The sequence below is a fragment of the Ambystoma mexicanum genome, chromosome 6q, assembly GCF_040938575.1.
Source record: "Ambystoma mexicanum isolate Mex_15411 chromosome 6q, UKY_AmexF1_1, whole genome shotgun sequence".
NCBI classification, from domain to species: Eukaryota; Metazoa; Chordata; class Amphibia; order Caudata; family Ambystomatidae; genus Ambystoma; species Ambystoma mexicanum.
Genome location: NC_090937.1, coordinates 775,887,332 through 775,900,332, shown reverse-complemented (window position 1 = coordinate 775,900,332; position 13,001 = coordinate 775,887,332). Strand labels below are relative to the sequence as shown.

The window sequence follows — 13,001 nt, the reverse complement described above, 5'->3', positions numbered from 1 at the left end:
ATTGATGAGATAGCTGCGGAAGTCTGTCCATACATTTTTTTTTTTTGGTCGAGCTTGTATTGAGTGGGTATTTATGTATTCCTCCTCACATGTCTGGGTCCGTGTCAGGGCATTCAGCCACATTGTAAAGGTCGGGGGGCGAGAAACGCTTCCAACATTGGAGTATACATTTCTTTGCTAACATACAGTTTGTGTGCCCATTTGTTTCGTGCTTTGAGGGGGTTGATCCAGGGTTTTTGCTAATAGAATCTTGTATATTGAGGAGACCAGGCCACTAGCCCCCTCTGAGTTGGCTATATATTGTATTTCAGGTGTGTCTGGGGGTTCGTCAGGGTAGGACGACCACATAGCACAGACGGAAGCCCGAAGTCTATAGTATTGCAACATTTCCAGTGCTGAGCCTGAATGTCCAGGTCGCCATGTTAGTGGGGGTAATGAATTTCCCTTACGGGAATACGTCGTTCAGTACAAGGTATCCCAGTGTCTGCCAGTGTTGGGACAGGAATTATGTCATGTATGGGTTCAAGCCCCGGATACCTCCAGATCGAGAGCCATTTATAGTACAGGCGGGTGTCCGACCATGGGTGTAGTAGCCTATCCCATGCTAGTAGTGTAATCGCAGTAGGATCTAATGGCGAGTCGTCCGTGTAGGTCCGATGGAGTATTGGTGTCTTCGGATTAACTTTGCCTGGCGCAAGTTTTTCTAACTTGGCATGAGGGGGAGTAGTAGAACTAAAGTACCAGTACGTGGCATATTGGGTTTGCGCTGCTATCGACTATAGTTTGAGGTTGGGGGCGGCGAAGCCCCCTCTCTCATAAGGTAGAGTCATGGGCGCCCATTTCTTGCAAACCGCCCCGGCGTGCCTTTGAAATTGTGCGGATGCTTTGTGTAGACCCTCAAAGTATTGTTTTCCTGGCCAGACAGGGACATTTGCAAATATGTACAAGAGTTTGGGGACAAGAATCATTTTCACCAGTGATAGTTTCTTAGCCAGTGTTGGCGGAAGGGAGTGCCACCTTGTTGTTTTGGAGCGAACATATCTTTCGACTTCAGCATTATTGTTGGCTACTAGTGATGATTTAGAGCTAGACACCTGGACCCCTAGATACCGGATACCACCGGGAGACCATCCGAGGGGGTACTCGCATGTGGGTTGTTGTGTTGTCGCAGTAAGCAGGAATATCTCAGATTTGCTGTAATTGATCGAGAATCCGGAGAAGGTGCCTATTCTGGTCACATCCCTCAGTATGGGATCGAGGTCTGTGTATGGGTTGCTGACGTACAGTAGCACGTCATCAGCGGATAGCAATATAATCTCTGGAATTTTTTAGGTGTATACCCATAAGGGTGTCTCGAGCTCTGATATAGTCTGACATTGGTTCAATAACCTGGGCGAAGAGAATGGGGGAGAAGGGACAACATGCCGGGTGCCCCTGCTCAGTTCAAAGCGTGCTGAGGTTTGAGAGATGACCAGTAATCTCGCCGTGGGAAATGTGTACAATAGTTTAATATATTTGATCATGTCTGCTCCCACGCCCATTTTCCCCAGGACCTCCTGCATGTATTGCCACGAGACCATGTCAAAGGCCTTTTGGGCATCAAGCGTGACAGCCCCAGCCTTCTGGTCAATTCTAGATAGTACATTCAAGAGTCTTCTGATGTTAAGGGCTGTCGATCGCTCAGGGACGAATCCTCCCTGGTCTTCATGTACTAGATGGGGCATAATTGGAAGGAATCTGTTTGCTATTGTTTTGGCAAATATTTTTGTGTCTATTCATGAGTGACACGGCTCTATACAATCTGCATTCATCACTAGGTTTGCACGGTTTTAGGACGGTTATGGTTGCTTCGCGTATGGAGGGGGGGGGGGAGAATAGACTTGCTAAGTGATTCAGTCCAGACCGCCAGTAAACGTGGTGCCAGTAGCGCTACATGTTCCTGGTAGAATTCTGAAGTGAGGCCATCAGGCCCAGGGGCTTTACCCTTCGGCAGCTCAGTTATGGCTTTTACTGTTTCATCTAGCGTAATAGGGGAGTTAAGGAGCTCCCTGGTCGAGTGGGAAATGGTGGTCCTAGGAATGTGGTCAAGTAGCCCACATATATCTTGTGTGTCGTGTGGCTGGGCTGATATTCGGTGTAGAATTTGGAAAAAAACGAAGTATTTGCTGGTCTGCCCACTGCAGAGTGCCCTGATCATTGGCGATGCACTCTATCTGGGAGCGCCGTCCCTCCGCCCGCACTAACTTAGCCTATGTTCTACCAGGCCTTTCACCTTCCCCATATTTCCTTGCAGCCCGTGGGCGTGAGAAGTAGCGTATTTCTCACAAGGCATGTGCCTCAAAGATCTCCAATTCCTCCTGTGTCTGTGCTAATTTGACTGGGTAGCTGCTGTGGCGCATTCCTCTTCCAGACCCTTTGGTTTGGCTTCAGACCGGTTGAGGTCATTAGTATTCCTGCCCCCCTTGATATAGCCATGCATTCCTGCCCCCCTTGATATAGCCATGCCTCTTATGTACACCTTGAAGACCTCCCAACCCACCCCCACTGTAGAATCATGTCGTGTATTGCATTAAAATAATTTCTCAATGTCAGATGGAATCTCAGCTTTAAATACTATGTCCATGAGAGCTTCCAATTTTAAAGCTGCCGCAAAGGGTTACGCTGCTGCCACGCAACCAACAACTTGGACCCGGGGTGTAACGTATCTGTTAGGTCAGGGGCAGCTGCGGCTCCAAGCAGTGGGGTGTCGTCGTGGCATGATGTGGAGTGCCCCTGCTCGAGGCTGGGTGCTGCCTTCGTACATGTGCCTTTGGTGGTAAGTAGTGGATATGGTTCCATGGGTCTCAATGTAGCGGTGGATACATCCAGCGGTTATGTCCCAAACTTGCACAGGGCTCGCCCCGGGGCTCACCAGCTCAGTGTTTCCCCAACACTGCACTTGATGTGGAGGAAGCAGTTCGTGGACGCCGGATCAGCTCTGCAGCTGCCTTGTCACTGTGGGCCTTGGTAGCGGGTCCTTGTTGTCGGGAGGGGCCCCTCCATGTCAATTCCCCACACGTGCGTTATCGTAGCAGGGGTGGCGGTGTCTCTCGATTTGTCCTGGTAGCAACAGTCATGCAGATGCCCAGGAGAGGACCCCTACATGGCCTCAGCCGCCCCACGAGCCAGGGCTCTAACCCCTCGCCTGTATCAGATGCGTCTCCTCACCCGTGTTATAGGGCTGGAGGTAGCAGTCCCACGCTCCTCCTGGGGGAGTAGGATGGAGGTTGTCCCGTCCCCTGCTGTTCTTCTGGATGCTCAAAACCGCATACGCAGTTAATAACAAGGCTGTGGTGATTCTTCGGCCAGGTCCTCCCGGCGAGGGTGTCCGTGTCTGGGGCCGATGGCCGCCGCTGCATTCATTTGCCCGACCCTGTGGAGCGGGGCCACACCATCAATGCTCCACACTGGCCCGCCCGCTGGAGAGGCAAGCGGGACGCCAGTGCCGGTTCAGCATGACAGCAGTCTCTCCCTCGCTCCGTCCGCTCTCAGGCCTCCCCGCGGTTCACGTCAGCCCCCAGCAAGGCCACCCGGGAGACTGGTGGACATTCTTCGGGTTGCTGGTCTTCTCTCGGCAGAGCGAGAAGGGATGCATTCCAAGCGGCCCCTCCAGGAGGTCACAGCTGCCCCGGATTCCACCGCATATCACCGTCCGCGACGCGTCGGTCCGGCCCCAGCTGCACTACGCACTCCAGGCCGCACAGGGCTCGATCCCCGCACCGGGGTGCTCAATCTTCTTGAAACTTGGTCCAGCTGTGCACCTCACTTTCAGTACCCCAGCAGTGTTTTCTTAGCATCAGGGGAACAGTAGAACCGCCACTAATATCGGGTTGTTGTCGGCTACATGCAGAGCTGTACAGCTAGGCAGCCGTTTCTTAGGCTGCTCAACAGCACCCCCATGCCCCCCGAATCTTGACGACTTCTAGGGACACATGCACTGAATTAAATCACCAGTGAGACCCTGGATGGGGACTCGCTGGGCAGAAAAAGTAAACCAACCTTAAGAGAAGAGGCACAAATCGAGCATCACAATTCTTAAAAATCAAACTAGACCTGCAGTGCAAGTTCCTAAGTTGACCTACTTGACCTAAGAGAAATGAATTTGCCTCATGTTGATGGGTGACCAAATATACCAGTGCTTTCTGTAAAACGTTGCATTGCACCATAAGAACACTTCATCTTTGAAGCAATGCTGCCACTGAGATGTGCACAGTGAAACCTTTATTTGCCATTTTATACAAACAAAGTTTCAAACCTTCCAATACATGCCAGCACGGTAGAGTACCATTATAATGGTACTTAACCTTCATAACATCTCCTAGACTATGCAATTGGGTTTTGCGAGCCCTGCAAACTGAAAAGTGACTCGCTGTGAATCATAGTTTAAGACTTTATTCCAAACATCTGGTTGCTACACTGATCTTCGAGTCCACTGCTAAGGGGATGAGCTATGCCAAAAGTACAGAGATTAGGGAGTTTGGAGTTTGAATAAAAGTCTAGTCCCCTTCTTTTTTCAGCAGGACCCTTCCTTTCTCTTCTACTTCGGTGGTGCATTCAGTGGCCTGTGCGTGGCGTATGTAGCTACCTTGGGATTCAGTTTGGTGGGATTATTAGTGAGTAGTTGACAGATACTGCTGACTTTCTCGGCTTCCAGGGAGGGTTCAACATGCAACATTCTTTCACTCTGCTCCTTTTGGGATCAATAAAGTTTGGAAGGAAATTGTGATTTGCTCAGACATGTTATCCCGTGTATCCTAATCGTAGGTGCCTTATTGTAATTCATTTCTGTTGATTCAAATTGCTTGTTTTACATGATTGTGACCAATAACCTAAGTCTGGATTAATTTTACATGTACATGTTTGGAACATTTATAAGTATGGAGATGCAAGTACATCATGAAAGGCTCGGTCTTCAGTACCTGAACATCTGTTACCTTGTGTGATGCAAGTGATGAATAGAAGGGAAGGTATTGGTCTTGTGAGAGTTTGCCCTAGTTGATGGAATATTATTTTTGGGGATCTTTTTAGGTCTCGAGTCGGAGTATGCAGTAACAGGAACCCTTCCTTATCCATCAGGACCTGGTAAGTTTGGCATGAATTTACTTACATTTTCCCAAACAATCTGACTGCTCTGGATAACTTCGAACGTCCTCTGTTTTGTCACTCTCGTGAGATGGTTTGTCGTGCACATGAAAAAGACAGACTGCGTCACCCTGAGTTGGACGTTTGGCTTTCCTTTAGAATAATAATATATTTGTACTTTTAAATGTAGATTTGCAAGAACACTGCACTTGGTAATGCCCACCTTTTTAATAAAATGCACTTTCTAGGTGCTGTAGTTTGCACATATATTGGGTTTTATTTTCCTTTTTATAGTGCTAAATGCCTAGTTTGATCACTCAGGAATGCTGACGAGCCATGAGTGGCTTAATCTTAAGGGATTTCAGCTTATAAATTATGTATGTAAACCTAATGTCTCAAAATAATGCAAAATGGGTATGTAATTGGTGTCTTGCACTGGTACTTAGTTGACCAGTAAATGTTCTCTAGGCTTACAACTTTTTTGACTTTGCAGAATAGCCTGGAGGGTAGAGGGGCAGGGGAGAGGGAGGAGAGAGAGAGAGAGAGAGAGAGAGATACAGAACTCCCACTGGACCTGAATCATGCTTTTTTCCCCCAAAAGGATAGGAACCATACCCTAAGAAACCCCTGGCTCTCAGTTCAGTAGATTGACAGAGGTAAAACATTCACCATGCAATATTGCATGGTGATGGTGAATGCAAGATTTGCCATAGCGCATCGCAAAAGTTAGTATCGAAAACATTTCTCACTTGATGGTACTTGATAAAGTAGTGTCTTGAGAATGCTTTGGTTGCTCATGGTTTTGGGTCCCCTACAAGGGACCTAGTCCAGCAGCAGAGATTGGGGCTGCTATTAGAAAAAGTTACAAAAGGAAGGATTCTGAATGGGATGTCGCAGCAGCAGTCTCGAGAGAGAGAGGACCCTTGGCACGGATTTCTTCAGTCTCTGTGGTTTTGGCACCTTTTTCTCAGCACCAACGAAGGACGGTATTCGTTGGGTCGATCTTCTTAGAGGCTGGAATCCTGCACTCTGGTGAGGGGACTTGGATGAATCGGATTGTGTCTGTGGAGGTTCACCTGGAGCGCAGCAAAGACTTGGATGGATTCGGCCTCTCAAAGACGTTGGACTGCAAATGGGTCAGAAGACTCCTGGTATTCGTGGTCAGCAGCTCTGGAAAGGCACAGCACCTCAGGAGATGGCTCAAATTGCAGTTTGTTTCAGGGTTGGTTGGTTGGTCCCACCAGCCAAAGGGAAGGAGCCGTCCTCTTCGGAGGGTTCCATGTGTTAAAATCGTGGCAAAAATGGCCGTTTACACAAAAAATCCATGTAAAGGAAGTGGGGGATACCCCTGCAACCCCCAGACCATTATAGCATTTAAGCGGAACGGAGGACACCCACGCAACCCCCGCTCCGTTTAAATGGTATAACCGGGCTCACCTTTACCTGGTCAAACAAAAGCATTTTTACTGTCATATTTTGCACAGTCGACATTTTTGCCACCATTTTATTACTGCATGCCCTTCAGAGCTCCTCTGTCGATTGGAAAACCGGTTCAAGACAGCAGTGGTTGCTTCATGGTGATGCAAAGGGTCTGCAGGCTTCTCCTAGTTGTCTTCAGCTTTGGTTACTTCAGTTTCCATTGGTCGGCTTGCCTTTCACCTTGGGAGCCTCATCTTTAATTCAGTTTCACCACACACTCCTATGCAAACTCTCACAGCATTTTACAGAAAGGGGCAGGTGGCTTTCCAATCAGAACAGCCAGCACCCCAGTGGGAACTGGTTCCATTCAGGCCCTCGGGCAGACACAGGGCAGGGGAGTGAATAACTCCTCCCCCACTTCCTTCCTGCCCAGACACACTGAGGCCTAGGCGGGGACACCCAAGGGTACTCACCAAAAACCTACACACAGACGACCTTCTCCCAGAATGGTAGAAGGGCTTACCAGGAACAACTATGAAAGAAATGGCAAAAAAAGAAATTATAATGCTGTGAGCTGGCACTGCTCTTACTTGGTTTATTACCTCAAATGTCTTTTCAGTATTTGTGAGTGGGGTGCAGACCCACTAAAAAACGCCTTTGTGCTGGGCATGTCAATAGTGAACAAAAATGGACGTAATTAGGCTGTTGACCCTTTAATGTGGGTTGCACACCCTGAATTCCACCTTGTGGTTATGTTTCTTTATGATTGCAATTAAACTTTCTTTGCATTATTTTCTTAATAAAGGATAGTCATTAGTTCATTTTATTTTCTGTTCACAAAGTTTTAATTGTCAAATCTATTCAGTGCAGATGCAAATCATGCCAATGCATTTCAGACTATTTACAGTACTTCATCAGGGCCTCTGATTCTCGTCTGATGTGTACACTGTCAAATACAACCAGTGATCATTATTATGTTCAACCCAACATAAAATCTCAAAGTTGATATTGCATAACAAGCCAATCCATCCATTAAGAACAATATATCCATCATAATTCAAATAAAATGCGGAAGCGTTGGGCCACAAGACAAACCAACACCAACAACCTGTAGGGAATGGGAAACGCAGAGAAAACATCGAGAGAACATCGAGAGAACATGGAGAAAAACGTTAGTCGGATCGGCACATTGAAGCACTGTTATCTTGTGGTGTCTAATGAAGAGACCGTCACAATAGTGAATTAAGACACTATTCCCCATCCTGCTATCTGATTCTAGAACGTGATCCCGTGAATCAATATGTCAGTATCCTTCATGTTTTAATAACACGTCTGTATTAATCTGCTTTGGGAGTTTATCGATCTTCTCAACCCGGTAGATGCCAGAAAAAATTATTAAAACTATTGTTCCATGCAAGTGGCCATTCATTAACTATGGGTGGTGTAGCATGCTGACTCCCTAGTGAGTAACCAGCGTGCTGACTAACCTTTGTTACTTTACTAGGCAGCACAGCGCGATGGCATGATGCCGTGATTCTACAAAGAAATTTGCTATAAGGGAATGTAATTATCCGAAACTTTCTGGCCAGGCGTAATACCATTGTGCCAGGAAGTTCCATGATTCACTCACTTCTGTGTGATCAAAGGTTCTCGTTTCGCTCCGGTCCAAGTACGAGCGGAAGTGTGCTCACTGGTGCTATTGTAGACAGGGACAGTAGTCATGGTGACAGTTGCGAGATAATCTTAAGATAGTATGTTCTTAGTTGGGTTCCTACAAACCGGTAGGACAGGTTGGCCATCTTGTGATGGAGTTAGTGTAACGTTGTGCAGCCCTGAAATAATCTGAACCATTTGGTCGTATAATCCTTTTCTCATGGACCCGATGAGGTAATTAATAATATAAGCTAGGTGTGGTTAAGAATTGTCAAAATGAGGTACATGCAATACTTCCTATATCGGACAACGTGCGGCACTAGAATGCAACTGAGCTTCTTGATCTTGTCATCTATCCCTCATAGGAACAAATTAATACAAAATAATACTATTTGCATAGTGTGATTCAAAAATATAAAACTAGAGTAATGAAAAAAGAAAGGAGCCATCATGTTAGAACATAGGTGACACTATGTACAGTGTGCGATAATAAATACCACAATAATTGATAGAGCACGCCCATTGCCGCCAGTCACATAAACAGGGTTGTTTATGTGACTAAAAGTCAAAGGAGCAGAGAGAAGGGGTGTTAGGTAAAATGTTCATAGTAATGATAAATCTACCTGACCTTTGTCAACCCCAGAACGTTTTGATTTTACTGGTGAATTCTTTTTCCTTATGCCTCTTCGTGGGATCCTTTTCCCCCCACTCACAATCTATTACTCTTTTTTGTGGGTGTCCTTTCTTAAGACCATCCATAGTGTCCTTTTTAATAGTTCTCCTCTTGAACAACGTTTTGCCAATAAGTGCCTACTGTTGCTGGGTTGCCCTAGGGGCTCCCCTTTTAGATTTCTCTGGCTAACCTTGAGAGAACTACAGTTAGCAAGGGTAGAAAGGATCTTTGGATCCCTTTTACATTTTATTAAGTGAGACCAGCAGCCCCATCGTATGTGGATTGCTGGGGAGATACGGAGTATCCCCTTTCCCATTTTAAATTTAACATTTATGTTACAAGGACAGACTTGCCTTTTAATGGCTGGTGGCAGTGAATCTTTTTATTAATTCAGTGCAACTTTACCGCGGGCTGTTTGCACCGGCCCGCGAAGCCCATGTGTGCTCATTTTACTAAAATGGCTACTGTCTTATTTTTTCACCATTTTAGTGTTCCTTGTCCTTGTTCCATCCCCTGACCTCCAGGGCAGGAAATTCCAGAATGTCTGTGAAGTCAGGAAGCGAGGGAGGAGTCCAAACTCTGCAGCCCTTTGTCTTCCAGCTTGAGTGCGAGATTCCAGTTTAAACTGGAAGGCTGGCTGCAAACCCCCAAGTTTGAATGTTGTAAGGCTGTTTGTTTGGCTTGGTTCCTGCATAAAAGTCCGACCCTGGAAGATGAAGCGGTAGTCGACCACTGGAGCTAAAACGGAAGAGGAAGATGAAGAATTTGCGGCTGAAACAGTTTCCAGCGACCGCAGATCCTGCTATGTAACTGGAGCCTGCTGTAGCCCTTCCTTCCAGTCGATGTGGGGACTCCAAAAATGACGACCCGAGCCTGGTGAGACCCACTAGACTCGAGGACCTGAATTTTGAGCCATCCCACGCCGTGCTGCAACCTTGTGGGGCTGCAGTACCCCAATACCCTTTGACCTTGAAGCATTGTGCGGTGCACAGTCTTCTACATTCAGCCGCAAGGAAACCTTGCCTAGAGCCTTCCCCGTGATCCTTGCTGCAAAAGTCCTTCCAGTGTCCTGTCATCTTGATGAAGGAATTCAACGATCATGTTTTTATCTGTAGATCCTGAAGTCGTCCTGCTGCGAAATCTTCTGTTCTAAGGTACTGTTTTGGCTTGTGTATTTACTTAAGTCTCCTGTGAGTCCGGTGTAGTTTTTGGGTGTTTTCTGTGATTGGGAGTCCTCTCGTCCAGTTCCCTCAAGCGCCTGCTGGAATCCTCCTAGGGTCTCTTCTCTGAAGCCCCTGGACCCTCAACTAACTCAAAAGTAAAGTACTTAATTGTTCTAACAGTATTCTTTAGGATCTGGACTTTTGCTACTTAAGAACCTATCCAGACCTGCCTGTTGGACACTAGACCCTAGAGCTCCCCCCCCCCCCCCACCCACCTTCTGCAACCGAGAACACTCCTGCTCCAAGAATAAGGGAAAGACTTCAAAGGAGTGGGCCTTTTCCTTCGAAAAGAGAATACTTGTTTTAAAAGTTACTCACTTGCAAAACAAGTTGGTTGATAACTGTAACTCACAGTGAACAGTTACAAAAGTTATTACTTACCTTAGAAATGATCTGCAATACTGAAAAGTGTATATAACATCTTCCCTTCCTTGGAGACTGTTTTGTCAGTCTAACAGAAAGTAGATGCAAGGTTATATTACTCACCTGTGATTTGGTTGTGCCTCTTCCCAAAGGTTATGCTGTTGGTTTTGCTTCACTGTTCCTGTTAGGATAAACGTACGAGTGTCCCCAACTGGGTCTTGCTTCCCCTGACTTGCTGTTAGCCTGTCCAGAAAAAGTCTGCCTTAGGTTTTACCCAGCTAGAATAACTGAGTCATTCATAAAGTGTAACACTGGGTTTTGCTTTCCCTGGTCTGTTGTAGAAGGACTCAAAAACAGTCTTCGGTTTATACTTGCTGATAGCCCCTGTAAAAACTATATAGATTTTACTTACCTTGAGTATAACTGTGATATCCTAAAATAAGTTGGTTATTGCTTCCCTTAGTCTGTGAACTGAAAAGCAACTTTAATTGAATATTACACCCCAAGGCCTAACCCCCCTTAGAATAACTGTTATCCTGAAACAGTTATAGGTTTATACTGTTCCTAGAATCTGTGTTTCACTAGATCAGACACGTATATTGTCCAGTTGACTTGCTATGTGATTTCTTGCTGAGCGTCCCGGTACAACTGTTAAGGTCGTCTACCCTGTATTACAGAAAGTAATCTAAAAGTAACTATTGGTTTTGACTTTCCTAGAACTACTATTGGGTGTTCAAAATTAGGTTATATGCTTTGGTCTATGTACTTACAAGCATAGTGTTGTTTATTGATTTATAAAGTGCTTTAAAACCAGAGGTATCTGGGCGCATAGTACAAGTAGTTTTCAAATGTTCAGGTTACAGAGTATTTACAGTCATAGTATACAGTAATGTGATAAGGGCAGTGTACATACAAAGGTGCAATACAACCATTTACAAAATGGACAATCTCATGATGGAATTTGCTGAACATTCGTAGGGTGTCCAGAAGACTTCATCTGTCATTCATGGCTAACCAGCTTTTAGTGTTTTTCCTAAAGATATGGAAAGATTGTTCTGAATGCATGCCAGATGGGAGGGCTTTCCAATGACTGAGCAGCCATAACTGGGAAGCTGCTCCTGCCTGCTTTTTTCAGATTAAATCTCGGGACTGTAAGGCAAAAGGAATTGGTCGTCCTGGTAGGACGTGGAACATTTTTTTTGCAATTTTGTCCCTTAAGTATTTCGGGGCAGCATTGTTAAGGTATGTGTGGGTAAGGGAAACTGTTTTGAACTGGATTCTGTTGTTGATTGCAAGCCAATTGTCACCTGTGTTGTCTCCTAGGAATACTAAGGGCTGTTCCAAGTGCCTTCTTTTGAAGTATTTGGAATTTGTTGACAACGTATTTGCTAGCTCCTATAGAGCATTGCAATAATTCATTTTTGAAAGAATTGGCGCTCTCGCTAATTTGATGCAACTCTCAGTGGAAAGGAACGGTTTACAGGCATGTATCAGTTTTCACGTGTAAGCAGAGCCGTGGCATTAACCAGTTTGCGTAGATTAAGGGCGGAGTATAGATAAAAACCTAGGGTATGTACCTCATTTACCACTTTAATGTTGATGCCATCAATATTGAAAGCTGTGCATTTAATACAGAGTTTAAGGTTGACCAGGGCTCCTAGGATTGGGAGCTCAGTCTTGTCATCAGTCAAGCATAGGCCGTGGGATGCCATCCATGCCTGAATGATTAGGTACATTTTGTTCACCAGAGCCAGGTCTGTATTGTAGTCACTGGTGAGGGGTATGAGGATCTGGGTGTCATTGCATAATTTGGGTAGGTGGCACCCAGATGGTCGAGGTCTTCGAAGAGTGGCTTGGTAAAGACATTGTACATCGTAGGTGATACACACGAGACTTGGGGTACACCATATGTAATGGGTGAGGGTCTGCTGAGGCAGAAAGAGAAAAAACTCTCAATGACCTGTTATTCAGAAATGAGTGACTCCATGTTGTGGCTTCTTGGGGAAAAATGTGCCGCAGTGGACAGATGTTTACAGAGCACTTTGTGATCTACCAGATCAAAAGCAGCTGATCTAATAATATTAACATAGCGAGTTTCCTATTGTCTTTGAGTTGGTCTATTTGATTTTTAAGATCTATCGGGGCCGTGTGTGGGCCATGTTGAGGTCTAAAGCCAGATGACCAGAACCCTAAGAGATTTAGTCTCCAGGTATGCTTGGATCTGGAGGGAGGCTGCTTTGTCTATTATGTTGAGTAAAACCGGCACTGTGGTAATCGGCCTGTAGTTATTTGGGATAGTAGGGTCTAAGGAAGGAATGGTAAAACCCATGCATCCTTAAGGTTATTTGGGACACTACTAGTTACAAATGAGGCGTTCATTAATCTGGTGATGAAGGGAGCCAGGTGTCTACGCTGCTTCTTTAATTTTGGCTGGGCATATATCTCCCTGGCATCTTGAGGGCTTAAGCAAGGTGATGATTTTTTTCCACCTCTGGCGTGGATACTTGGGAGAATTGAAAACCGAGAGGGGGTTTAGAGGCATGGTCTAT

General features: G+C 45.8%; 1 protein-coding gene across 3 annotated transcripts in view; it reads left to right on the top strand.

The window, feature by feature from the left end:
- Positions 1-13,001, top strand: part of PLRG1 (pleiotropic regulator 1) — a 427,106-nt gene that overhangs the window by 89,837 nt on the left and 324,268 nt on the right. For all 3 annotated transcript variants that reach the window (XM_069631306.1, XM_069631305.1, XM_069631307.1), the window contains one exon: positions 5,068-5,121. In XM_069631306.1, coding sequence (XP_069487407.1) covers positions 5,068-5,121 — 54 coding nt within the window. The remainder of the gene's footprint in view (positions 1-5,067; positions 5,122-13,001) is intronic.